Source organism: Delphinus delphis, chromosome 13, assembly GCF_949987515.2.
Source record: "Delphinus delphis chromosome 13, mDelDel1.2, whole genome shotgun sequence".
NCBI lineage: Eukaryota > Metazoa > Chordata > Mammalia > Artiodactyla > Delphinidae > Delphinus > Delphinus delphis.
This window is the reverse complement of record NC_082695.1, coordinates 19,141,142-19,169,042: the sequence shown is the minus strand read 5'-3', so window position 1 is coordinate 19,169,042 and position 27,901 is coordinate 19,141,142. Positions and strand designations below refer to the sequence as shown.

At 42.0% G+C, this 27,901-nt stretch overlaps 1 protein-coding gene across 3 annotated transcripts in view; it reads right to left on the bottom strand.

Annotated features, from left to right (window-relative positions):
* The window catches only part of GRK3 (G protein-coupled receptor kinase 3), a 121,721-nt gene extending 94,475 nt beyond the window's left edge, over nt 1–27,246 (bottom strand). The window contains exons 1-2 of one of the 3 annotated variants that reach the window (XM_060028263.1): nt 27,053–27,246; nt 3,837–3,913 (exon numbers count right to left, since the gene is read on the bottom strand). In XM_060028263.1, the coding sequence (XP_059884246.1) occupies nt 3,837–3,913; nt 27,053–27,165 (190 nt within the window). In that variant the 5' untranslated portion in view covers nt 27,166–27,246. Of the gene's footprint in view, nt 1–3,836; nt 3,914–27,052 lie in introns of those variants that run through there. The other 2 variants (XM_060028265.1, XM_060028264.1) reach the window with 2 other exon arrangements.
* Between the last annotated feature and the right edge of the window lie 655 nt (nt 27,247–27,901).

Sequence of the window (27,901 nt, the reverse complement as noted above, 5' to 3'; positions counted from 1 at the left end):
ATGTCATAGAGTGTTCTGCCTATGTTTTCCTCTAAGAGTTTGATAGTGTCTGGCCTTACATTTAGGTCTTTAATCCATTTTCAGTTTATTTTTATGTACAGTGTTAGGGAGTGTTCTAATTTCATTCTTTTACATGTAGCTGTCCAGTTTTCCCAGCTCCACTTATTGAAGAGGCTATCTCTTCTCCACTGTATATTCTTGCCTCCTTTATCAAAGATAAGGTGACCATATGTGCATGGGTTTATCTCTGAGCTTTCTATCCTGCTCCATTGATCTATATTTCTGTTTTTGTGCCAGTACTATACTGTCTTGATTACCGTAGCTTTGTAGTATACTCTGAAATCAGGGAGCCTGATTCCTCCAGCTCCGTTTTTCTTTCTCAAGATTGCTTTGGCTATTTGGGGTCTTTTGTGTTTCCATACAAATTGTGAAATTTTTTGTTCTAGTTCTGTGAAAAATGCCAGTGGTAGCTTGATAGGGATTGCATTGAATCTGTAGATTGCTTTGGGTAGTAGAGTCATTTTCACAATGTCGATTCTTCCAATCCAGGAACATGGTATATCTCTCCATCTGTTTGTATCATCTTTAATTTCCTTCATCAGTGTCTTATAATTTTCTGCATACAGGTCTTCTGTCTCCTTAGGTAGGTTTATTCCTAGATATTTTATTCTTTTTGTTGCAATGGTAAATGGGAGTGTTTTCTTAATTTCACTTTCAGATTTTTCATCATTAGTGTATAGGAATGCAAGAGATTTCTGTGCATTAATTTTGTATCCTGCTACTTTACCAAATTCATTGATTAGCTCTAGTAGTTTTCTGGTAGCATCTTTAGGATTCTCTGTGTATAGTATCATGTCATCTGCAAACAGTGACAGCTTTACTTCTTCTTTTCCGATTTGGATTCCTTTTATTTCTTTTTCTTCTCTGATTGCTGTGGCTAAAACTTCCAAAACTATGTCGAATAAGAGTGGTGAGAGTGGGCAACAACCTTGTCTTGCTCCTGATATTAGTGGGTTTCAGTTTTTCACCACTGAGGACGATGTTGGCTGTGGGTTTGTCATATATGGCCTTTATTATGTTGAGGAAAGTTCCCTCTATGCCTACTTTCTGGAGGGTTTTTATCATAAATGGGTGTTGAATTTTGTCGAAAGTTTTCTCTGCATCTATTGAGATGATCATATGGTTTTTCTCCTTCAATCTGTTAACATGGTTTATCACACTGATTGATTTGCATATATTGAAGAATCCTTGCATTCCTAGGATAAACCCCACTTGATCATGGTATATGATCCTTTTAATGTGCTGTTGGATTCTGTCTGCTAGTATTTTGTTGAGGATTTTTGTATCTATGTTCATCAGTGATATTGGCCTGTAGTTTTCTTTCTTTGTGACATCTTTGTCTGGTTTTGGTATCAGGGTGATGGTGGTCTCGTAGAATGAGTTTGGGAGTGTTCCTCCCTCTGCTATATTTTGGAAGCGTTTGAGAAGGACAGGTGTTAGCTCTTCTTATGATGCCGTTTATGTGGCATGTCCAACACAGGCAAATCCACAGAGGCAGAAATTAGATTAGTGGTACTTAGGGGTTGGGGGGAAGGGGAATATGGAGAGGGACTGCTGATGGGTGTGGAGTTTCTTTCTGGGGTGTTGAAAATGTTCTGTGACGAGACTTGTTGACGGTCATGCAACTCTGAATGCACGAGAACCCACTGAACTGTATACTCGAAATGGGTGAATTTTATGCGATCTCAAATATATCTCAACAAAGGTGTAAAACATTTTTAAAAATTTAAGTAACCAATAAAGAATTCCTTTTTTGCCTTCCCTCCCAAAGTTACGGAGTTTCTCAATCTTGTTATCAGGCTAGTTTTATTTTCTGCTTTTCAGTACAAAATCAGAAGCAAAGGAGAGCATTTATATAGATGGCAGGTAACCAAACACCATGCAAGCAACGAGAAGCAGCAATAAAGGATGAGATGAAAGCCAAATCTGTTTCCCCACCAAATCCTGATGCTCAGGATGAAACGTTTCCAGGTGGCTAAGGGCTCTCCCCACGTCGTCCTCAGAACGGACGGGCTACTCTTCATCTGCTTCTCCAGAGCACGCCAGCCGCCCTTTGACCACTGTATTTTGTGGGTTATCACAGAAGCCACATCTACAGAAGACTGCCTTCATAGACGGCTACTTTGTGACAAAAAGTAGTTCACAAACTTCCAAAGACTTTCCGCACCGGTTTCTGCTTTCCTTGAACAAAGGAGATCCCTGTAACTCTTTCTAAAAAAACAAAAAACCTCTCCAGTTTTTACCGGGTGACTTTCTACAGTATTTTACAGTCATGGTTTCCTTTCCAAAAGCCTTTAAAGAATTATCAGAGGAGGAGAACGTCAGATCAGAACAAGTCACTTCATCAACCTGGGTCTACACCTCCTTACCTGTACACGGAAGGGCGACCCAGAATTATCTCTAAGAATATTCAGTCTCAAAGGGATCAGTCAGCCTGTGTCTATGGAAATTTCTTTTTTCTTTTTTGCTGTGCTGTGTAGCATGCGGGAATCTTAGTTCCCCGACCAGGGAGCGAACCCATGCCCCTTGCAGTGGAAGCGCAGAGTCTTAACAACTGGACCGCCAGGAAAGTCCCAGCCTGTGGCTACGAATCATGGAAACAAAACTACATGCAGAAGCAGAGTTCCAGGAAACTTTAGGAAGACTTTAATTTCTTGAAATTTTAAGAGTAATCCTCTAGTATTAAGTCAATTAAAAAACTCAGACACAGTTCCTCCGCAAACCTTCTCTGAGCAGTTGTGGGAGGCAAACAAGATGCAAAGAGACTTCCTGGTCTCTTGTATTCAGCTATGCGTATTTCACGGAAAAACTCTAGCATGATCTGCTTAGTACATCACTGTGGGCAAGTTAACAACAGAGCCAGATGACAGGCCAAATGATGAATCCTAGCCTCAAGAACAAAAGACTGTTTAGGAAATTTCTGGACAGTGGGAACTGATTTGGGGGAATGGGGATAAAAAAACAGTGGCCGACAGCTCTCATCTAACCCGGCCGACAGTCACCTTTAAACAAGCTGCCAGTCTTTCAGAAGGCAGGTGAGAATACAGTGTCTCATTTCCTTGTGGGTCTTGAAATTCCCACCAAAGCAATTCCTGTCCAGTCCTAATTTCTCTAGGGCACTAACTGCGGTCACCACAGAGCACTCCTACACAACCACACATCTGCATAGGCTGAGACCAGCGCTGGCCAGAGGTGGGCATGGGTCCATGAGCTCTGTGTACGCAACAGGGGGAGTCCTGGTGACCGGGCTAAGTAGAGATTCCAAATGGAGCCGCAGGAATAAGGGAAACTGATGTGGAACTGACAAGAGTGAGTAGCCAACAAAACCCATAAACCCATGAGAATTGATCGAGTAAGCCAGCCCCACACTTTGGAAGCAGACACAAGAGCGGGGTGAGGTCTATGAAGACACATGCCAACCCCCTGTGATCACGGAACATACAAGATCAGTGAGAGAAGCTGAGGACCTCAGACGCGGGTCCAAAGAGAGCTTCTTTCTGGTTTCCAAGTACCCAATCCTTTGATTTGGGGAACCTCCCAAACTGTCTTAAAACTTACAGCCAAACTAGTCTGTTTTCCAATAGCTTACTTACAAGAGATATTATTAGGGACATAAGTAATCATTTAGTATCTTATTAATTACATGCAATTTCCTTCATCCCCAGCTTGAGCTATAAAGCATGTAACAACATTAGGGGCTGCATTTCTACGTTATTGCGGCGCCACCCGATACCACGACTGGAATTACAGTTTGCCAAACAAACAAGCAGGCTTACCAATTTTCTGATTAAAAATCTTGTCGAAAGTGATTTCATGTCTCTCCTCGAGATACTTCTGCATCACACTCCGGATACTAAAAGAGAAGAGTGACATGTTTTTAACAATGACAGCCTCCATCCCTAGAATGGAAGATACATGATGTCTTCATTCAAGGATACTGGCTTGATGAACTTGATTTTGGTATTCATTTCACAATGTATGTGTATATCACATCATCACATTGTATACTTTAAATATAAATAATTTCATTTGTCAGTTATACCTCAATAAAAAACATGCCCAAAAGAAGGATACTGGCTTGACGAGAGATGCCTCTTACTGACACCCACGACTGCATAAACAGCTGACTAAATTTAAAGCTGGGAACACCACAGCTCCAGCTAGTACCCTCTTCTCGTGACTCAGGGCCAAGCTTACATGTAGAGACTTGACTATGAAAAATAACTTAAGGACTTTGGGGAAGCTTTCCCTCAACACCACCACTTTACAAAAATATTAAAAGCGTACACACACACGACAAATTCTGCTAAATCGATGAATGAGTTTCTTTCTAAAGCAAAAGCCAATGTTCCCTGGATATACTAATATTCAAAAAAATCACACTTCTATACATCAATGATAAACCACGATAAAACATAATTAGAAGGAAGATTTCACTTACACCAGAATAAGAAACATCAAATGCCTTGAAATAAATCTTTCAAAATATGTGCAGGAATGTTACAGGGAAAAACTACAAACTGTACTGAGAGACAGTAAAGAAGATCTTAATACATGGAAAGATAGACCACAGTTAGGAATGGAAAGATATAATACTGCAGAAACTCAAAGTCTACCCAGATTCATCTATAAACTCAATACAATTCCCATCAATATTCCAATAGGATTTTTCATAGAACACGGAAACAGATAAGCTCTCTATGAAGTGTATGCAAAACAACACAGGCTCAAGAATAGCTGAGACATTTCTGAAGAAAAAGAATGATGATAAAAGGGCTTATTATGAAGCTAAAGTAATTAAGACAGGATAAACAAACTGACCAAGGAAATGGAACAAAAGCATATAAACTGACCCACACATACATGGAACCTTGATACATAATAGAAGTGGCAAAGCAGAAAAATGGGGAAAGGAGGGATTATTCAATAAGTGAACCCCCAAAGCGATTATCCAAATGGGAAAAGTAGAACTTAAATCTCTATCATCCAATGATGGGCAACAATTTGGCATTATCCCTTCCTTTTTTTTCTTTTTTTACTTTTTGAAACTAATTGAGGTATAATTTACATGTAATTAAATGCACATTTAAGTGTACTGTTAAATGAGTTTTTCACATATAATACTCTTCTAATCAAGATATCAAATATTTCTATCACCCCAAAAGATGCTCCTTTGCAATCACTCTCCCCAAATTCTAGGATCTGAGCAACTACTGATGTCTTTTCTGTTAATAAAGATGACTTGCTGTAGTTCTAGAATTTTATATAAATAATACAATATGTTGTCTTTTGTGTCTGGTTTCTTTCCCTCGGCATAAACAAGCTTCATCCGTATTGTTGTGTGCAGAAGTATTCAGTTCCTTCTTATTGCCAAGTAGTATGTCATTGTATGAGTATTCTACCATTTGTTTATCTGCTCACCTGTTGACAGACATTTGCGTTGTTTCCAGTTTGGGGCTATTACAAATAAAACTGCTTTAAATATCTGTGTATACGTCTTTTTATGGGCATGTGTTTTCATTTTTCATGGGTAAATATCTAGAAGCGAAACTGTTGGTCATATGGTGAGTTATATTGAACATTATGAGAAACTGCTGAACCACATTCAAAACTGGGTGTAGGATTTTACATTCCCACCAACAATATACGATAGCTCCAGTTGCCAATACTTCGGTTGTCAATATTTTTACTTCTAGCCACTCTGTTGGGTGTGTAGTAGTATTTCATTTTGATTTGTACTTTAATTTGCATTACCCTAATGAATAATATTTTCTCCCACTCTGCACCTTGCCTCTTCATTTCCTTCATGAAGTCCTTCTAAAAGAACAAGTGTTTAGTTAATGAGTTCCAATGTGCTGATTATTTCTTTGGTAGACGGTCTGTGCTAAGAAATCTCTCACATCCCAAGGTCATGAAGATTTTAACCTATATTTTCCCTTAGAAATTTTAAAGTTTACATTTTGTTTAGGTCTAAGATCCATTTGTTATTTTTGTGTATGATGCAAGGTAAGAACCAAGGTTCTTTTTCTCCTTATAATACCTAGTCGTTCTGGTATCATTTGTTGAAAAAACTATCCCTTCTCCATTGAATTTTCTTGGCATCTTTGTTGATTCAACACTAAATATGTGTAGGTCTATCTTTGGACTATCCTGTTGCATTGATCTATATGTCTACCCTTACAAAAATACTGTATTATCTTGATTGCTTTAGGCTTAGTAAGTCTTGAAATCAGGAGGTTTAGTAACCTAAGCATTCCAACTTTGTTTTATTGCTTTTGGTTTTGTTTTTTGTTTATTTTTTGGCTATCCTAGGTTCACTGTATATAAGTTTTGTAAATCAACATGGAAATTTCTTCCCACAAAAAGCCTGCTGAGGCTCTGATGGGGATTTTGTTGAATCTACAGATCAACTTGGGGGAAATTAACCTCAATAATACTAAGTGTACTATGCATAAATATGACATACTTCTCCATTTATCTAAGCTTCTATAATTTCTCTTATTACTATTTCATAGCTTTCAGTGTAGAAGTCTTGTTCTTTTCTTATAATAGCTTTCTCTGGTTTTGGTATCAAGATAATATGATTCATAAAATGAGAGGAGAATTATTCCTTTATTTAATTTTTCTGAAAGAGTTGGTGTAAGACAGTATTAATTCTTCAAATGTTTGATAGAACTCATCAGTGAAGCCATCTGAGCCTGGAATTTTCTTTGTGGGAAGGTTTTAAATTACAAATTCCATTTCTTTCATAGATATAGGGCTATTCATATTTTCTATTCCTTCTTGTACTGGTAACTTGTATCTTTTAAGGAATTTGTCCAATTCATCCAGTCTGTCAAATTACTGAAATTTGATCATATTTCTTTATTGCCCTTTTAATGTCCGTAAGATTTAGTGACAGTTCTTCATTCATTCTTTATGCTGTTAAACTGTGTTTTCCTTTTGTTTTCCCTTGATCGAACTAAGCAGACGTTTATCAACTGTACTGATCTTTAGTTTTTGTTTCATTCATTTTCTTCTATTATTTATATTTTATATTTCATTGATTTCCACTCCGTTATTTAAATGCTTACAACTTACATGTGGGATTAATTTGGTACTTTTCTAATTTCTTAAGAAGTCAGATCACTGAATTTAAACATTTCTAATATAATCATTTAAAGTTATAAAATTTCCTCTGGGCATTGACTTAACTGTACCTCACAGATATTAATAGTCTGTTTTCATGTTCATTCAATTCAAATTATTGTCTAATTTCTCTTGATATTTTTTCCTTGAACTGTAAGTTATTTATAACTGAGTTGATTCATTTCTAGATATATGGAGATGTCCAGATATCCTTCTGTTATTGAATTTTGGTTTAATTCTGCTCTTCAAAAAGCACTGGAGAGAATTAAAAGACAAGCCACAGATTGAGAGGAAATGCTGGCAAATCATATATCTGATCGAGGAATTGTATCCAGCATATATAAAGGATTTTCAAAGCTGAAGAATAACAAAACAAAAAACCCTCTTAAAAAAATGGGCAAATGATGCATACAGACACTTCACCAAAGAAGATATGTGGATGGCAAAGAAGCATATGAAGAGATTCTCAACATTAGTCATTAGGAAAAGGCAAATTAAAATCACAATGAGATATTACTACACTCCTATTAGAGTAGCTAAAATTTGGAAAGACTGACCTTATCACGCATTGGCAAAGACGTGGAATAACCAGAATCCTCATACACTGCAAGTGGGAATGTAAAACGAAACAAACACTTTGGAAAACAATTGGGCAGTTTCGTAATAAGTTAAACACAAACCACTATAAAATCCCATCAATTCCACTTCTAGGTATTTACCCCAGGGAAATGAAAGCATACACCCATACAAAGACCTGTACATGAATGTTCTCAGCAGCTTCACTCGTGATGATCAAAAACTGGAAACAACCCAAGTGCCCCCAATAGGTGAACAAATGGATAAAAATGAGTGCATATCCATATAATATAATAATATTCAACAATGAAAAGGAATACATTACTGATATAACACGGGTGGATCTCAAAAAAATTATTCTGGGTAAAAGGAGCCAGATTTAAAAAATAAAAAAAAAAGAGTACATATTGTTTGATAACAAAGAGGCAAGAGCAAACTTTGGGAAATGATATATACAGTAAAATTAAAAATATATGTATTGATATTTGGTCTCTGTCCTGCTTCTTGGCACAGAGCTCCTAAAACCGGTGGAATTTCCTGAGTGACAGGAATGTCTTATTCATAAGGAGCCCTTTTCACCCATACCTGAGTTTATGCTAATGAGGTGACTTGGAAAAACCCTAGATCACTTCAGGACAGGAGTGATCGCCAGAGGAACCAATCATGTGATTAGACGATTGGAACTTTCAGCCCTACCACTTGATTTCCAGGAGGCTAGAGACTCAGTTCAGTTACTAACAGCCAATGATTTAATCAATGGGGCCTGTGTAATGAAACTTGAATAAGAACTCTAGAACGATGAGGTCTGGAGAGCTTCCAGGTTGATGAACCCGTCAATGTGCTGGGAGGGTGGCACTCCTGGAGAGGGTGTGGAAGCTCTGTACTCCGCTTCTTCCCATGAGGCCTTGCCCTACGTAACAACCACTTTGCAGTTCCTGAGATGTACCCTTTACAGTAAAAATAATCATAGGCGTAGGACTTTCTCGAGTTCTGTGAGTTGTTCTAGTGAAATCTCAAACCTAAGAAGGTCATGGGAAGCCCAAAATGTGTAGTCAGTCAGGCAGAAATGCAGGTAGACCTTAGACGCATATTGCAGCTGGCATCTGGGGGCAGTCTTGAAATATGTGTAGTTTATTTTACATGAATTACATCAATAAAGCTGGAGATATTATTATCATCATCATACCACAAGGATGCAATCAGCAAAATCCTGGGTGTGGGAAACTACACAACAGATGACCCAGTTTCTTCAACAAAAAATTTCAAGAGGGAAAATGACAGGGAACCTATAGTTCAAAAAAGACTTGAACGAAATAACAATCAGGTGTAACATACGAACCTTATTTAAAACTCAATTCAAGTAAAAAAATTTCTTGTAAAAAAACTGAAGAAATGTGAATACAGATTGAATATTTTATGATATTAAGCAAGTATCACTTTTTTAGCAGTAGCAATGTGTTATGCTTATGTTGGGTAATTTAGGAGCTCTTATCTTTTAGAAATACAGAAATATTTACAGATGAAATGATATATACCATGTCTAGGTATGCTTCAAAATAACCTAAAGGAAACAATGTATGGATGAAACAAGATTGGTTACGTGTTGATTATTGATAAAGCTGAGTGGTGGCAACAAATTTATTGTATGATTCTCTCCTGTACATGTTTGAAATTTTGATTACAGAGAGTTTAAAAAAATCAAAATATGGCCTCCAGATTCCTGGACCATTACTTTACATGCCTCATCAAAATAAGCATATATACTTACTATGTATAATACTATACCGATTGAGGGCATAATGGTTTTTTTTTATTTAATACCAACTGGTTGGTGATATACCAACCCTATCTGTCATGACCTACTGGGGTTCTGCTACATAAATGCAAGGTAAGTATAATAAATATTGTATCATAATTTAAAAATTTTTTCTACTACTAAAGTAGTTTAAAGAGCAGATATCTGCTCTCTACTGGCCAAAGGATGACTGTGGATACCTCCCATTATTAAAAGTCTCTATATTCTATGTGAAGTTTAATTCTGTTCTATTCTGATGTCCAAAGTAAAATGCGTCTAAACAAATATTTCAAATAATATGTGACACATCACCTAAAAAAACTCTTCGCACATAAGGTAGTTGTGAAGATTAAGCAAGATGGCTTTGTTAGAAGCCCTGCCTAAATAAGAGCTGTTATCGTTACGACCGTCAAGAAACCCAAAAGGCAGGCTTTTTTTAAGATAGGGTAACTAAGCAATCATACCAAGATTCAACTCCCCCAAAAGGAGTTTTCATACTGTCAGCTCTTCCCAAGGTTCCTCGGTTCACCAGATCTTTGACAGAAAAGTCTTGTATGCAATTTGCATAGCATTAAACAACAGCACGTGAGACGATCTACATTCAGGAGACCACAGCCCAATTAAGCTAAATGTGAATTCCTTTGTGGTTTTTCCTCCAATATTTTGACAATCCACATCCTATTTTTAATGCCTTTTCTTTTGCAATATATTACCTAATATTAAAGTGACACTAAACATAATTGAACTTCACTGGCAAAAAAAAAAAAAAAAAAAAAAAGAACCACACCATCAATACAAAAGTTACCCCGAACAGATACAGTATGAAGGATGAACAAAGTTATGGGTTCATCAAGTTTACCTAATCAGAGTTACTAAAACTTTGTGATCTAAACCGTCCCTTCAAATTGGTTACAATAATCATTTTTGAATCCATTTATCTTTCTCTCAAAATACGTTTGTATCAGCAACAACAGAGAAGCAGCTTCATTTGATGGCTACCTTGCTGTCTGTGTGGAATAAGCATCAGAGGATGGGAAAACTGGAGCCAAGGAGAGTCCGTAGGAGGGCCGGGAGCATCCTCCTTGTTCCTAAGAGCCATTTTTCATGGAATTCTCTCATTTAAAAGATCCCAAGGCATAGCAGCACTATTTACAATAGCCAAGGCATGGAAACAACCTAAGTTTCCATCAAAAGATGAATGGGTAAAGAAGATGTGGTATATATATATACAATGGAATATCACTCAGCCATAAAAAAGAATGAAACAATGCCATTTGCAGAAACATGGAAGGACCTAGAGATTATCATACTAAGAGAAGTAAGTCAGACAAAGGCAAATACCGTATGATACCACTTATATGTGCAATCTAAAATATGACACAAATGAACTTATCTACAAAACAGAAACAGACTCACAGACATAGAGAACAGACTTGTGGTTGCCAAGGGGGAAGGGGAGAGGGGGAGGGATGGATTGGGAGTTTGGGATTAGCAGATGCAAGCTATTATATAGAGAATGGATAAACAACAAGGTCCTACTGTATAGCACAGGGAACTAGACTCAATATACTGCGATAAACCATAATGGAAAAGAATATGAAAAAGAATGCATATATATGTATAACTGAATCACTTTTCTGTACAGCAGAAATTAACACAACACTGTAAATCAATAAAATAAATTTTACTGATTTAAATCAATAAAATAAATTTTATTGATTTAAATCAATAAAATACGTTTTTAAAAAAAGATCCCAAGGGCCTCACATTTTGCCCAATGTCCAAACTTGCTGGCACGTTATGGGGAGCATTTCCAAAGAGGCCCCAGGCTACCTCATCAACCATATCTTCCCTCTGTCCTCACACGGTAGCCACGCAGGATTTCTTCACTGCTCTGTAATTCTGTTAATGCCATTCCCACTAATGCCTCTCCTCACGTGAAAACCTGCTCAGCCTCCAGGATCCAGGTCAGGGTCACTGGCCTTCGCCAACCCCTACAGAGGCAAGCCCTCTTGCTTCGGTTTCCACTGCGTGTCAGGCACCACTGTATCACTTCCCACAGTGTATTGTAAACATACACACCTCCGTATCCATCGCCTGTTCACTTACTCACTCGTTCATCCAAGAGAGGAAGTGTCTCCTTTCCACGAGCCAGGCACTGTGCAAGACACTCAGAATACACAGTGGGTCCACCCGGTCTCTGCCCGTGGTCTCTGCCATGTCTAGCGGGGTGACAGTGGAGTAAGCAGGGAGTCCCAACGCAGTGTCACAGGTACGTGTCAACAGGGGCAATCACAGGGGCCTACAGAGTCTAGTGCAACACAGCTGAACTCCGGATCCCAAGGGGCCCCTGGCAAAGATGAGGTGACAGAGAAAGCAACGGGACCACTCGTGCAGCATCTGATAAGCCATGCCAGCCTGCACCGAATAATTGAAGGAAACGGACAAAGGACGGCAGCAGGTTAAAAAGAAACACACACAGAGAAAACTGCCAGACAACATACAGCGTCCACTTTTGGACTCACTTATTTTTCTAACTACGCGAGAATACCTAAATTACCACCCTCGAGATTAATGTCCAGCTTTTCATGGCTTTTTTTTTTTAAAGCAAACACTTCAGGACTTCCCTGGCGGTCCAGTGGTAAAGACTCTGCACTTCTACTGCAGGCGGCTCGGGTTCGATCCCTGGTCGGGGAACTAAGATCCCACGTGCCTTGCAGTGTGGCCAAAAAATAAATAAATATATAAAGCAAACACTTCCAAGGACTGACAGATGACATTTTGTTTCTACAACTGGCAAAAATGCTGACTTGGATACAATTGCTGAGCTTCCTTGTCTCCCACAGTTCTTCCCTAAGACAATGTGAACCAGGCCAGAACCTCAGAGAACAAGCACTCTCTAGGCAAACAGATTTACAAAGTAAAACTTGCTCCGTATAAGATCATCCAGTGGAATTTTTCAACTACTCATCTTTTAATTTGGTACGTGATACCACTTATCACACAAGAACTCTTCATCTGTGTCATGTATTCATTCATTTTCTCCTTTATGGTTTCCAGGTTTGGGGTTCACCTGGGACAGCCCTTTATATCCCAGAGTAACAAAAATATATTCTCTCATGTTTTTCTATTTTTAATATTTTGATGATCATCTCATCAGAGCTCAGGAATTTATTTTTTTTTACTCGGGAATTTATTTTTTTACAATGTGGAGGGGTTATGACTTTACCTGATGGCCAGCTATCATGCACAATCCCTTCCCCGACAGACTCAAAATGCTACCTTTGCTCATACGCCAAATTCCAATTTTACCATATAGATGAATATAAATATGCATACAAGGTGATTTTTGCATGCGCTGCCACTTATGTGTCTTATGTGCCTGAAACAAGACTTATGTGTCTGTGCCTGTAACAAGACCACACTGTTTTATTTCCTATAGCAACGTTTTATATTCGGTAGGGCAGACCCTTGCTGTTTAACTTTTTCAAAATTTTATTGGTTATTTTTGCCCTTTTTTCTCTTCTAGATGAATGAGGATCAGCTTATCACATTCTTTAAAATTCTCACGTGGATTCTGATTGGGATAGGTTAATTTGAAGAGAACTGACATCTTTTCAATACTGAGTCTTCCTGTCTAGAAATATCTTGTAACTCTCCCATTTATCCAGATTTGTTTTGACTTCTCTTAAAGTTTTGTTTTTCTTCATACCAGTCTTATTGGTAATTTGTTGGTGAGGTCTGGTTTAGAGCAACACATTAGAAAACACTTCTTTTAAAGAAATTATTTTGAGGGCTTCCCTGGTGGCGCAGTGGTTGGGAGTCCGCCTGCCGATGCAGGGGACACGGGTTCGTGTCCCGGTCCGGGAAGATCCCACATGCCGCGGAGCGGCTGGGCCCGTGGGCCATGGCCGCTGGGCCTGCGCATCCGCAGCCTGTGCTCCGCAATGGGAGGGGCCACGGCAGTGAGAGGCCCGTGTACCGCAAAAAAAAATAATAAATAAATAAATAAATAAATTATTTTGAAATGCTTTGACAAGTTAATAGTCACATAATTTAAAAATAGAAAGTTGTTAAAGTAACCTCAGTGAGAGAGAATTACATTGCAGAGTCTCATTAGGCACGGAAAGTATGCTTACAGGATAGATCATCTTAAATAGCATGCTAAATGTAAACATCAGAGCTATGATTTAATAGATATTCATGACTGAATGAGGCTCAGTGAAGTCTTCCATACTCAGTGAGTAAATGGATACAGTAAGTTTCACATCTTAATATGCTTTCTCTCTTGGATAATCTTTTTCCATCTTTTTTTTTTTTCTCATCCTTCGATGAGAAGTCTTCCAGTCAAAAGGTTGTAAATCTGTCCACACGACTTGGATGAGTCAGAACTCTGGTTGCAAATGCATTTATTACAACTCTATCCATATCTTTGCAATCAGTGTCACAGAGGCTCTCTTTCAGTCATCTAATGCAGTTTCCAAAAAGCACATCAGCCTTCCTTCAGTCTGTTATTTGAGATGCTGGACGTTCTGTATCTCCATACGATGTGTCACAGGAATTTATATCCTAAGTCACCAGTGCTGGTTACACGTGACATTGGGACAACAACGAGGTTATCGTCAGCCCTACCCGAAGATAGCCTTGATCCTCACACAAAGCGATCTTCTCTACTGGTTTTAAAAATTCTTGTAAAATTTTTCAAACATGCAAAAAGTAGGGCTTCCCTGGCGGCACAGTGGTTGAGAGTCCGCCTGCCGATGCAGGGGACACGGGTTCGTGCCCAGGTCCAGGAAGATCCCACATGCCGCGAAGCGGCTGGGCCCGTGAGCCATGGCCGCTGAGCCTGCGCGTCCGGAGTCTGTGCTCCGCAACGGGAGAGGCCACAACAGTGAGAGGCCCGCGTACCGCCAAAAAAAAAACATGCAAAAAGTAGAGAATGGTAGAATGAATGCCCATAACCCGTCAATCAACACCTCAGGAACAGTTATCAAGATTTTAGTCTGCTACGTTCATCCTCCCCTTCACTTTTCCTCCGTTTTTTTAAAGCAAATCTCAGATTACATGTTGTTTTACCTTTACTACTGCATTTCTAAAAACTATGGACATTTTCCTTCCAATAAGCATGATCCGTTATCACTTCCCAACCCCACCCTGGAAGTAACAATAAATCCTGAAGATCTAATACCCATTTCCTAAACCAAATTTCCAGGATTCTCTCAGAGGTGTCTTTCATACAGTTGGGTTTGAATCAAGATCAAATCAAGATCCACACATTCATTTGATGATTATATCTCTGAAATCTGTTTTACTCTCGAGCACCCGTCCATCCCCACCACCCACTTTTTATCTTCATGCCAGTGACTTACTGAGGAAACCAGGACCGCAGTCCTGGAGGAAAACCCCCCATTCTGGATTTGCCTGTTTGCTTCCTCATAAGGTCACTCAATCTGTTCTTCTACCTCCGTGTGTCCTGTGAGCTGAAAGTCAGCTCTGAGCTTGAGTCCGTGCAAGTCCACCTTTGGGGGCAGGAATACTCACTACATAGTCTTCATATTGCCCCATACAAGGAGACGCATTTATTTCTCCTCAGCGTTGGGGAGGGGGAAGTTCCCCCCTCCCCTTCTTGAGTTCCTTAGGCCGGTCTAATAATTAAATGGACACAAGACAGAGTAACAGGAGAAAAGAACAAATTTAATTCATAGGTACAGAAGTCTCACAGAAATAGGACCTAAAGAAAGGACCAAAGCAGGTGGCTTTTATACTTCTTAGACAAAGAAACAATAAATCTGTGAAGAACCGACAAAACAAAGACATTTGGGCTTCGGGTCATAAATTAGTGAAGAAGTAATAACAAGGTTTGTTTACACAGCCTTTTCGATGGGCCGAATTTGCCATCTCTGGTGATAAGGATGTCTCTCTACCTCCTGGGGCGGGGAGGGTACCTTTCACATGGGAGATTTATTTCCTGCTTTCTGGAGACAAAGGAGGGTCAAAGTGTTCTTCTTCCATTGGTTGTTTCTTAAGTAACCTTAATTCAAAATAATCAGTACGCCACTTTGGCCTATTTTGGGGTCGGCCTGTCCTGAGCCCCAACGTTAGTGATGTGAAAATTCAGATGGTGAGAGTCTGACCTCTCCACTTAAAATTCCCCCATCTACCTTTCATTTAGTGGTTTCATACACTGATGATCTTTGCCTAAATCAATACTTTCAGTAAACATTGCAAAACGATGATTTCTTTTTCTAATTCCATCATTCCTTCTGATTTGCTGCTATTCTTCTGTAAAGATGAATCTCCCATGACCAATGAGGGAGTTCTGGTTACCTTAAAATGTAGTTCGTACTGAAAGGTAAGATAAATGCTTAATTCTTTACCTTTTTCATTGCCGCTTTCCAGAGACAGAGTTGGTCCTCCATTTTCACTGCCAGTAGTGATCAATAAGGCGTTTTACCTGGGGAATTTCTTTTTCGGGGAGAGCAGGTGAAGAAGTTGAGCTGTGGATTGGGTCACTAAAGTGTCTCTGACAAACAGAACCCCATCCCAATGTGAGCTCAACGACCTTTCTGTGTGAAGGTTTAATAGGCAACCTGCTTCATTTATTTTCTACCACAATGTAGAAGGTACCACTAACAAGATTAATAAATGTAACATAAAAAAATCCTTAATGCATCTAGAGTAACTGACAAGTATGTTCAAGCCAAAGATCCCCATTTACCTACAGACAGGGAGAGACGTGAATTTTAATTTTGCTTTTGAAATACGGGTGCATCTGAAATTACAAAAGTGTGTCTGAGGTAGGAAAATAATGAAAGTATCAATATATGTAAGCTACTGGATCACCTCATCAGATCCCTGCAGTAGATCACCCAACTGAAGGAAGACAATGCATTTCAAACTGTGTTACTAGCATCTGAAATTGACAATGTTCCGCTACCCAAATCCAAGAAACTTCTTTGTTTAGAAGATTCATGTGGCGGAAGGCAGTCTGAGGTTGTCTATTAAAATGCACAGAATTTGAACTGAGGCTCAACTGTGCCGTTTGCTATCAAGGTGATCCTGAGCAATCAGCTTCTCTCTGAACCTGAACTTCCTCCTAAAACGGGGATGATGAGTATTGTGGAGCCGTTTCCAAGAATCTGAAAATAAGGGCAAAAGCTTGCTCTCGGAGAATGAAAATTTTAAATCAACACGTAACACAAAGGGCAGAGAAATGCCAAAGGCTCCTCGGCTAACAAGCTGTGGCTTCAGTTATTTGAGATGCGGGACGTTCTGTATCTCCATACAATGTGTCACAGGAATTTATATCCTAAATATAAATTAGGATCGAATCCAGTGGGGGCCTGGCACCACTGAGAGCAGGAAACATGAATATGTGGACAGGGGCCTCTCACTGTCAGGGAATTCCAGGATTCCACATCCAGGGTAAAGCCACCCCCTGGAGAAATGACCTGGTCCCAGCTACTGCAGCTGCCGAGCCAGGGGGCTAGGCCTTCTGACCCCTCCAGCCACAGGCCTGCGCCACGTGTGTCACCTTCTGAGGACAGCATCACTTCCACGAGGGCCGCCTGCAGGGGAGAACTCTCCGGTCATGGGGACTTCAGGCACAAGGCTCCTGAGAATGAGTGCTGAGTGTAAAGCAGCAAATCCGACACTCCACCTACAGTCTGGCTTTTCAGGTAAATCGACCGTGTGAGTCAGTGCACTTTGAGGGGTGGGAGCCTCTACCTCGTCGGATTCTCAAAGGGGTCTTTAAATAAGAACCACCGGGCTCGAAGAAGAGAAGAGAAGAGAAGGCGCTAGTCAGGCCGACTCAGCTGATGGATGTGAACTTCACAGTAAGAGGCAGAGAGAGACTCAGTGCCATGACAGAATCCAGTTTCTGAGTCTGAAGGGCAGGGGGAAGCCCCCAGGACCACAGGAAAGACACTGGTGTCCCAGGAGAGTACCAGCTTTCCCCCAAACAGACAAAATACCCCTCTCATTGTCTCCACATGGACATGTCTGGAGTAATTTTCTTTTTTCTTTTTCAAATGTCTACCAACTACAGAGAATAACTGTAAAAACTAACAAGAAAGAGTCAATACGTGTAAAACTACAAGGCGCTATATACAAGTATTAGTGGGGTTTTTTGTGCTCTGAATTCAAATCTCTTGCATAAATATGAAACAGATGACCATCAGATGTCATTGGGTTTAACAAGTTAACACAGTCAGACCTAACTGTTAAGCCCAGCAAGTAGATCTCCCATCATGATCATTTTAATACTGATCCAATCCACACCCCAGGTCTGGAGACTGTTTCTTAAGAGCAGGGAAAGAATGTTATCAGGTTAGAACCACTGAGGCCCTTCAGAACTGGAGTCTGGCTTTTTCTGCTGTTCTGCCACCATCTACCCTATACCAGAGACTTGTGAGACACCCACAGGCCATAATGTTTAACTTCAAATTCTGATCTTACAGGAAGGAGCGTCCAGCCTCCAGTTCATCAAACTGTTCCAGCATGACATGGCCAGAGAAAATAAGCTTCTCTTACAGAGTAACCTGACTTGTAAAAAAATAATTAATTTGAAATACCAATCCCCTCTCAAGCAGGGCACTTTATTTAAAGGACACAAACATAAAGAGGCTGGCTGATTTTCCACGTGGAATTAAAAAAAAAAAAAGAAAGAAAGAAACCAAATGATTAAACCCTAAGAAATCCCTGAACACAAAACTCTTACAGTTTTTTCTTTGGAGGGGCGGGGGCGGGGGTGGGGGTGGGGGTTATTAACATAAGCATCCTCTCATCCCTTGCTTGGAAACTACTATTGTGCAGAGAACACCTTCCCCTCCTAGCCCAATTCTACTTGGGATGTTTTGCATAAAATAATAAATTTTCCTCCACAGCCACTGGAAACAAAACAGAAGGAGCGGTTCCAAAATGGAACACAAAAAGAGAGCAGGAAAACTTTACACTCTACTCTACGCTTAATGTTGTGGTGATTATTGCATAATCCCTGTCCCAGTTAGGGTGTCATTATGAGAAAAGAAACAGTACATGTAGGTGAAAAAAGCAGGGCCTTTTAAAGATGAATATGATATACTACCAAATGTAAAATAGCTAGCTAGCGGGAAGCAGCGGCATAGCACAGGGAGATCAGCTCGGTGCTTTGTGACCACCGAGAGGGGTGGGATAGGGAGGGTGGGAGGGAGACTCAAGAGGGAGGAGATATGGGGATATATGTATAGCTGATTCACTTTGTTATACAGCAGAAACTAACACACCACTGTAAAGAAATTACACTCCAATAAAGATGTTAAAAAAAAAAAGGATGAATATGAAAGTCCCTTGACCTTTTCAATTAGGGTTAGTTCCATTTCTACATGGGGTATAGACGCCCCCTACCCTTACACCCAACAGCAAAAGCCTTGTACTTTTCAAAGAAGATACATCGAAAATGTCATCAAAGCCTTAAACATTTTCATGATGCAAAATGAAAGCCTGCAGTATTTAACAGCTGTGTAAATGCCTTCCCATCTCAGTTCATTTTTAACTTAAATCCTTATTGAAAGCAATACAGATATAGAAAATTTAGAACAAATGACCTGAAAATATAACCAGTTACCTTTCTAGATAATAAAGAGCAACGGATTGACTTAATGACACAAAATACAAATACCAAGGAGGTGTTAATCAAGAAAGTTTTCTTGCTGCAAATGAAGAAACTTGCTGCTTCCCACAGCTACCAGAGTTGTAAGTTTTGGAATATATGAAACATACGCTCTCTAACCCTCAGAAGATGATCTTTTCAACTTAATTGAAGCTCGTTTTCTTCCTGAAATAGTTTAGCCCATGATTATCTAAGAAATACACAGTGCCTAGCACTCACTTTGCACTTGGCAAAGGGCAGTCACTGTCACAAAACACATGTAACCCATGCCTAACTTCCAAACTTTGACTAATGGAAACAATCCCCTAATCAAACCGGTATAATGTATTTTAAAATCATTCAAGGAACCAAAAAGGTTCTCCCTATAATGGAACTTTTAAAGGGACTTGACCATACACTTGATTTTGGATTTAACAGTTTTGCCTTCACTAAATTCATTACAGTAACTCTGCAGATACCTTTTTAGTCTTCATCAATTTTAATATTCTTACTCAGCTAGGTAATGTTCAGACTGATGAGCGTGGATTACAGAGCAATGTGCAGACTTCAGCATGATATGAGGAACAACTAAAGGAACGGGGGACAGCTTCCCATAGCAGCCACTCTGGGCTGGGGTAGCTGCCTTCAAATGTCTGAAGATGCATTACTTTGGGGCGGGATTAAACTTGTTTTGCAAGCAGACAAAAGGAGAGCAAGAGACCTGTGTGCAGAATGAATTACAAAGAGAGCTTTCCAACACCACGGAGCTTCCAGAGATGCTCCCCAAAGATGACCCTGGCTGGATGCTAGAGAGGGAGGTCGCCCACCCAATGCAGGACTAGACTGGATGCCCTCCAAGATCTTTTCAAACATGAGATATGACAATGCTATGTTATTAAGATGCGATCTTTGAATGTCTGAGGAAGACTAGAGTGCATCATCTTATGCCTAATACGCTGAAGCCAGCTGCTTTTAGATTATGATTTTTGGTGCATTTTACTGAAGCAAAGACCTTTTGAGGATGTCAACTCTCTTAATTGCTTAGTTATCTATATTTAAAAGTGGCACGCTTGTGAACTCTTAGGTACTGAAGCCAATATAGCCCAGAGCCTACTGGATGATGGATGGATGGATGGAAGGAAGTAAAGGGAGGGAAAAAGGGAGGGAAAGAAGGAGGGAAGAAAACAGGGAGGGAGGAGGAAAGAAAGGAAAAGAACCACGCAAAGCACCACATGCAGAAGGTTCTAGACAAACAGTATTACAACAAACAGCTAGAGGAAGAACACTGAGGAGAAATCTGGGAAATGCACCTACTTATGGGTCTAGGGGTCAACATTCTAACTTTTCAGAAGTCCTGCCTCCCGAGCCCACCCCCTCTGAGCACGTGGCACAAGGGTCTCCGTGCAATACTGCTTTTATCTCCTACTGTTTTGTACTTTTTTTAAGGTGTTATGTCTCATACTGCATATAAATCACAACCAATAAATTAAATTAAAGTAAAATTATCTTTTCACACTGCTTCCGATCTTTTTTCTCTTGAGTTTTCTGTGTTTGAAATGAATGTTCTCTCCTGCTCACAAATGTATGGATAGAAAATGCTCTCAAGAGACAGATTTTTATTTGGACATTCTGTGATCAAAAAGGAATAGATATCATATTGTACAGATGGGGAAACTGAATACACTGAATTTAATACTGAACTGAATTTAAGTGACTTACCAACGGCCCATGGCAAATTGCCAGTGGAATCAGGGTCATACTTCCTAGTCTAGAACTTTCTCTTTTAGTACAGTACGGCAGGTAGGAGGGAGGGCACAGGAAAATGAGGGGCCAGTGATGACAACTGGCCTTCAAGTTCACTAAGGATAAAGGTCTGGCCAGGCTACTTTCATATGGGCTACTTTCATAAAATCACTTTTTCCTGCTCCTGAAACCCTGGAAGAAGGAAATGAGAGCAAAAGAGTACAAGTCCAAGGCTGGGTCAAAGCTGACTCTTACAAACAATCAGTCACAAAATATATGAGCTGCAAAAATATTTTCACTGTATTCTCTAAGGGGCTTTTTCGTTATGGTCCTATAAAGTACTACAGTGTGCTTTTGCTTCACACTGAAGCCAAAGCACAGGTGACCCAAAAGAAGACTTCCAAAATTAGGAGAAATATTTACAGGATATGGGGAGCCTGATGCATTTCAGACCCATACAGCAGTCCCAAAAGGCCCAGGGGTTCTAACTTCTAATCAGTGATAAAAACAGAGAAGGATAAAGAAGTGAAAAAGAGGAGAAGCAGAGGCGGTCCAGAACAACCTCATTAGCATGCAAATGACTTAGCTGACAAATGATTCAACAACCAGAAAGCAAAAGTTGCCAAGTACATCATTTCCATCTCCCCACCACTCAAGTCCAGAGACTGAGGACAGACCATCAGGCACACAGAATGCATTTTCACCTACAGCCATCTTCAAATACACAGTTTTATTAACAGAGGAAGATTATTTGAATGAGAAAGTGATTTTTACTGCAAATAAAGCCAAAAATATTGTTTTGTCCCTTTTACCCTTTTCTCAGATATGGAAAATTGGGGGTGGGGGGCAGGTGGGAGGTAAGCAGCCTGAGCTGCCCTTTTTTTCTAAATGATAAAAGAGAGAAATCCTGTTGGGTGGCCAGGGGGTGAGGCGGTCTATTATTATACAATTTCTCATTAACAGCAGCAAGATTGCCCTTCTCCTATTAAACAGAACAGGCATTTAACCCCTGAGCTCCTCCTGGGAAAAAGGCAGAAACTGCTTATTCACTTAGTCATAATTACCGTTTTCGCAGGTCCCAGAGGAATAGCGGGTCTCGATCAGTCTGCGAGGTCGGTCCTGACTTTCCCAATGCCACCCTGGCAGCTGATCGAATCGGCACGCAGAATGATTTTTCCCCAACCAAAAAAAAAAAAAAAGTTTCGCTATTTCATCCATTCCCTGCAAAATGAGACGTCGGAGTGTTCGCTATTCTTTCTGGTGAGACAGCATAGCAAGGTGGAAAGGACCCAGATTCTGGGAAACTTGGGCTTGAATCCTGCACCTGCCTCGGCCACATTCAGCTGTCACCTGGACTGAGTTCCTAAACCTCCCTGAGCACCTGCTCCTTTGGGAAAACGGAGCTGATGCTAACGACCTGATAGGACCGTTGTGGGGAACAGATGTACTCACGATGCAAACTGCCTGGCAGAGGGCGAGCTCTCGGCAAATGGTAGTTGTCATATCACTACTTCATGGAATTTAAACTTCTCTCTCGCTTGTCGGGGTTGCAGGGACCCCGGTGCCCTCTCTACTCCGTGGCATCTCTTACTCTGCTTGCCACGATAAAGACGGAAGCGTCCCTTCTTTGAGCTGTGACATCTGATCCAACAGTGTCCGTCCCCGTCCACACAGATGTTTGGCAAAACCCGATTCAGTGTACCGAGGAGGTGTTTTTAAGAGGCTGTCTCTGAGAACACATCGCTTCTAAAAGCTGGGACTGCCTGTACCTCAAAGACATCGACTGGGCTCTCGATGCAAAGCCTTTCACAATGCTTGACTTGAGCATATTCTGGGTCCCAAATTGATTGCACTGGAACGTCTATTTCTAAGAATTGCCGATCACACACCACACTTACATCTTCAAGTCGCTGGCACAAATTAACTTTGACCGAGAATGAAGTAGTAACTGAAAGGTCAAAACAAATTACATTTGGAAAGTGTCGCATAGAGAAAAAGAAGCAAGACCACCACCACTGTTCTATGCATAGAAATGCTCCTATCGACGATAAAGAGTGCTTTCTTCCTGAAGGCTGTTCCTTCTTTCAACCTTAACTTTTCAGTTCAGAGTTGGGCTTGCAGGCATAGAATACCCTCCAACCCAAACGGAGGGGAATCTTTCAAGTCACCCACCACTCACTCGCTGACTGGAGTTGGGGAAATTACAGAATAAACCCCATTTGCACATCAGAAGAAAACAGAGCTATTTTTCAAGATCAATTACCCATGATAGTTTTAAAAATAGGAAGATGCACACTACCATATTACTATATATGTTACAGCTAAATAGCTCTTCAAAGGAGATCGTTAACAAATTACTATAAGACACTGGGCAGATATAATGTGTTCCGTGAATACAGAATAGCAAAAGCCACTCCGTGCTACTTGTCCACAGTTAAACAGAACCTTCAAGCAACTGCACATGAAAGGAAACATCTTTCTCAACTCCCAGTGCATTTGCCACTAGACTGTAAGCCCCTTGAAGGAAGAGGCTGCGGCCAGGGTGGTCACAGTAGCCCTCTGCTTGGCTCAGGAAAACACCTCTACAACCAGGTACTGAATTAATGGAATAAACAGTATCACACACCTTTTTCAGGACGGTCTAAAATGCTCCCGGAAACTTAGAAAGGCTCTTTGAAATGTTTTCAGACCTTCCTAGCATAGCGTGTGAACACTTGGAAAGCACAAGCTTTGTGATGGATGATCCTAAATTTTCAACGTCCACTGAACAGAAATGAAACACCAGAGGAAAGATGGATTTTATGTGACTCAACCTCTTGCAAGTGTGTGTGACCTCAAGTCAACTGAATTTCACTCTGTGCGGAAAAAGTTACAAGAGTAGTGAGCCCAGGGGAAAAGCTGCCTTGAACCCTCCAGGGCTTAAGATGCTGACCCTTTGTAGGCCTTGGCTTCTGAATTAGACCCTATTAAATAAAAGCGTTTCTTCTCTAACATGGCATAAAACAACTGGCATGCACATATGAATGAGCTGGGCCTGCACATCAGCTACATTAGCTCGACAAATGTTTCAGTAAACTAAAGCAGCTATATAATTTGAACAAATAGGAAACTTTTCCAGAATTTGCACTCATTGGTTCGTTAACTGAATAATGTGTCAGCCTAACAAAATGGTTGCCTCTTGCCATCTCAGAGAAGCAAAATCTCCCCAGGGTGGAACGTTCCATTTTCTGAGATTCTCCCGTAATAGGCAGGGGACTGCACACCCCGCACTTCATTGAAATTAGCTAGCTATTGCTTCATTCTGTTGCCTTTCTGTGCAAAACTGGGGAAAAGGCAAAGTAAGTGAAATAAGGAAGCACACAGAATACTCAGTGGCTTCAAATAATTAGCTGGAAAGAAAAGTCACTCAGGATAGACCAATGGCAAGTTTTATGCTTCCCATTTAGATACTGAAAATACAAAGCTAAACCTCTTTTTCAAGAATGCCCAAGACTGGTGATCACAGGGCTTACCCCAAAATGAAGCTGAGACAGAAACTCTTATCAGAAAACATGTTACCTGTATCCTTTACCAAAGAGCGAAATCACACCAGGCTTTTGAGTCATGATGCTGAGGCAGTTCAAGATGAAATTAACTTGCTTAACCAGAGCTAGAAATCCCCCCAACCTCTCAGCCCCATCCCAAAATCGAGCAGGTAGGCCACTAACTGCTATACAGTCGTGGAGAAAAAACGTGCAAGATGTTTTACCTCATAATCTCTATGTACCAGAATCCTAACACAGCACAAGGAGTGGCAGTTACTATGTAAATGGTCGCAGCACAAAACTAAAGCCAGTTGAGATAAACTCAAAACAAATTGGAATCTCTGGAGGAGGTTCCAATGGCCTAATTCGAGTCTATTTAAAAACAAAACAGCAACAGAATAACAATTACTGAAGAGCCGCTTCCTAAAATTACTCTCCTGTTGATATGTCTCAGTTCTAAAATGTCATGAGAAATCTGCTGGCAGGTCACTGATTCTGCCCTAAAAGAAAGCATTACCAAAGAATGCCACCGAAAACAAAGGCCTTCACACAAGTAAGTGAATACCCTAAGCACGTAAGTATGTTCTTAAGAGGGACATTGAAAAAAGCAGAAGTCATATTAAGTTCAAAACACCAAGAAAAAAAAATGAACAGCAGTTCCTAATTTTAGTAATATTATATATCACCCTCCCCCCTCAAAAAGAACTGTCCATGAGTTAAGATTTGTTGATTTTACATATAGACACTTTATATATTTGGGACTCCCTGCCCTTAAGGAAGAAAAAGAGGAAAAGAAATTAAGCACTATATATGACATTTATAGAAATGTAGAGGGGTTTTTTTTTTTAATGAAATTCAGGTTTCATTTGGGGGTTACTGTTTTACAGTTTCCCACTTGCCAGAAATTTTAAACAGCACTGATCATCAGCGAGCTTCGGAAATGTTAAAGTCTGGAACAGGAGTGTTGCTTTCACAACACTCCAAAGGGCCTCCACTCTTCCCTTACTTTCCCTGCTTGTCTTCACTCATCAAAGTAGGTTTTTCCCTGCAAAATGTAAAAGAGGCAGGGGCTATGAAGGGCAAGCGAGACAAAAAACATCCAGGAAGCACGTCTCCGTTTACACAATTTGACTTTTCACAACAAATAACGCGAAGGAAAAGATATTTTCTATATCGTGGGGCTTGGACTCAGGGATTTGTAAAAATAATCTGATGATCCCTCAGCGTCACAAGAAAGATGCTTTTTTTCTTACGTCAAGGTAACATTTAAGCAATCTTAGATGTATATAACACTTGAAGAACTGATGCTTTCAAATGGAGCTTTGGTTTTAGATTCCAATACATTACAAAAATGCATGGTCTTAAATTCACCATAAAGAAGATGCCTCTTTTTATCATCAATCGACCAAGAGCTATTTAGTGTCAAGGAGACACATCTGCTGTACCCCTCATGATGCTGTTAATTAGGAAAGCTAAGGGGAAAAAAAAATCCAACGCTAATCCTTTGATACACTATTTGAAACTCACTATTAATCTGATGCATGATATTTTCTGGGGTGGTGCCAATGATATGAACTAATCAAGCCGTTTACTACTTCATCAATAATAAATCATTTTTAAGACAAAAATTACAACTTGGTATGGACCTCACCAAGACCCTCGCCAATTCAATCGGCCCCTTTGCCGGTAATTTAAACAACAAATTCCTGCCTGGAATCACCCATTCAACATGCGTTTTTAAGTGAGTCCCATTTCAACCTTTTAATAAAGTGCCACCAGCGGATCTGTCACCAGGTGACACACTTAGTACCAAAAAGAAAATCGGGTGGGTCAGAATCCACTCCTTACTGCCTGGAGGCACCAAAGAGAAAAGGAGTGCAGGAAGCTGACTGGACTGGTGGACCTTAAAGGGGAGCAAGCACTGAAAACACCAATTTAAGTGCCTGGGGCAAAAGGCAACTCGCCTGCACTCCCTAGCTAAGGCGCCCAGAGGGAGCTGAGGGGAGGCCGTTGCTGGAATGGGGGACAGAACAGAAACTAGGGAAGGAACGACCGGGATGGAGCACAAGGGAAAGACAAGCATGGGGCAGAAGGAGGGACAGGGATGGGGCAGGCAGGGGACCATATGTTGGGGCTGGAGGGGAGGGCAGGGATGACAGAGATGGGGCCAGGGATGGGGATGGGGCTGGAAGGACAGGGATGGGGCAGGAAGGAACCACAGCAATGAAATAGGGAGGACTACAGGGATGGAGCTGGACCGAGAGGCAGAGATGGGGCAGGAAGGGGCGACAGGGATGGAGCTGGTCCAGCGGAGTCACAACCACATCCTCACCACACCTCGCTGGGGCGCTCGCTACGCGCCACGCGCCGCGCTGGGCACTTCGGGGCGCTCTCTCCCGGAGTCCCCCCAACAGCCCTCCGATGCCCCATTTCAGAGACGGGAACGGCGAGGCCGGCCCTGCAGCGCCCGCTCCCCGAGGTCGCCGGCCGAGGGGGCAGCGGCGGCTGAGCGCCCGACCCTCCCGGACGCAGGGTGTCGCTGGCGGCCACGGGGGGCGGCAACGCGGGGGGCGGCGCGGGCCGGGGAGCCGGTACCTGGGCTCGGGCAGGACGATCTTCTTGCTGGCGCGGGCGGCCGGAGTCGCCTTGCTCTTCTCCATCGCCATCAGGTAGCTGACATCGGCCAGCACGGCCTCCAGGTCCGCCATGTTGGCGAGCGGCGGCGGCGGCTCCTCAGGACCCGGACGGGACGCGCTCCCGCCGCCGCCGCCCGCCGCGCCCCGACGTGGGGGGGCCGCCCCGGGGCAGCCCCCCCGCGCGCCCCCGCCCGCCCCCGCCCGCCGCGCGCCCCCCCGCGCGCCCCGCTCACCGCCCCGCGCGCCTCAGCCTCGCGCCCGCCCCGCCCCCCGCGCGCCGCCCGCGGCCCCGCGCACGCGCCGCCGCCCCCGCCTCTTCCGCGAGAGTCGGCGGGGAGCGCGCGCCCTGCGGCCAGTACTCCTCTGCGCCCGAGCGGAGCGGCCAGGCCCGGCCCCCTCTTCGCCGGCCGACCCAGTCCCTGCGGGCACCGTCCCGCCCTCCCCTCGGGGTGGCCATGGGGGACTTCCTCTCCTCCTCCGCCTCTCCTCGTCCTCCTCTTCCTTATTCTCCTCCCGACTTCCCGCCTGCTACTCCCTGCGCTCTCACGACCCCCTCTCCTCCGGGACCCCTGTGAGCAGGGGACGCCCTGGACCCAACGCCCACCACCCAAGGCACAGCGGGAGGTCTCTGTGCCAGTGTCTTAAACTGGACAGTGGCCATCAGCATGCTCCAGGAGGTCTGGGGCGGCCCCAGAAATGCGCGTGCCCCACCTGTCTGCCCAGGTAATGCTGAAGCCCGTGGTCCGGGTCACCCGTGAACAGCGCCCCGCGGCCCAGCCCCTAAGCCTCAGTCCTGACCCCTCCACCC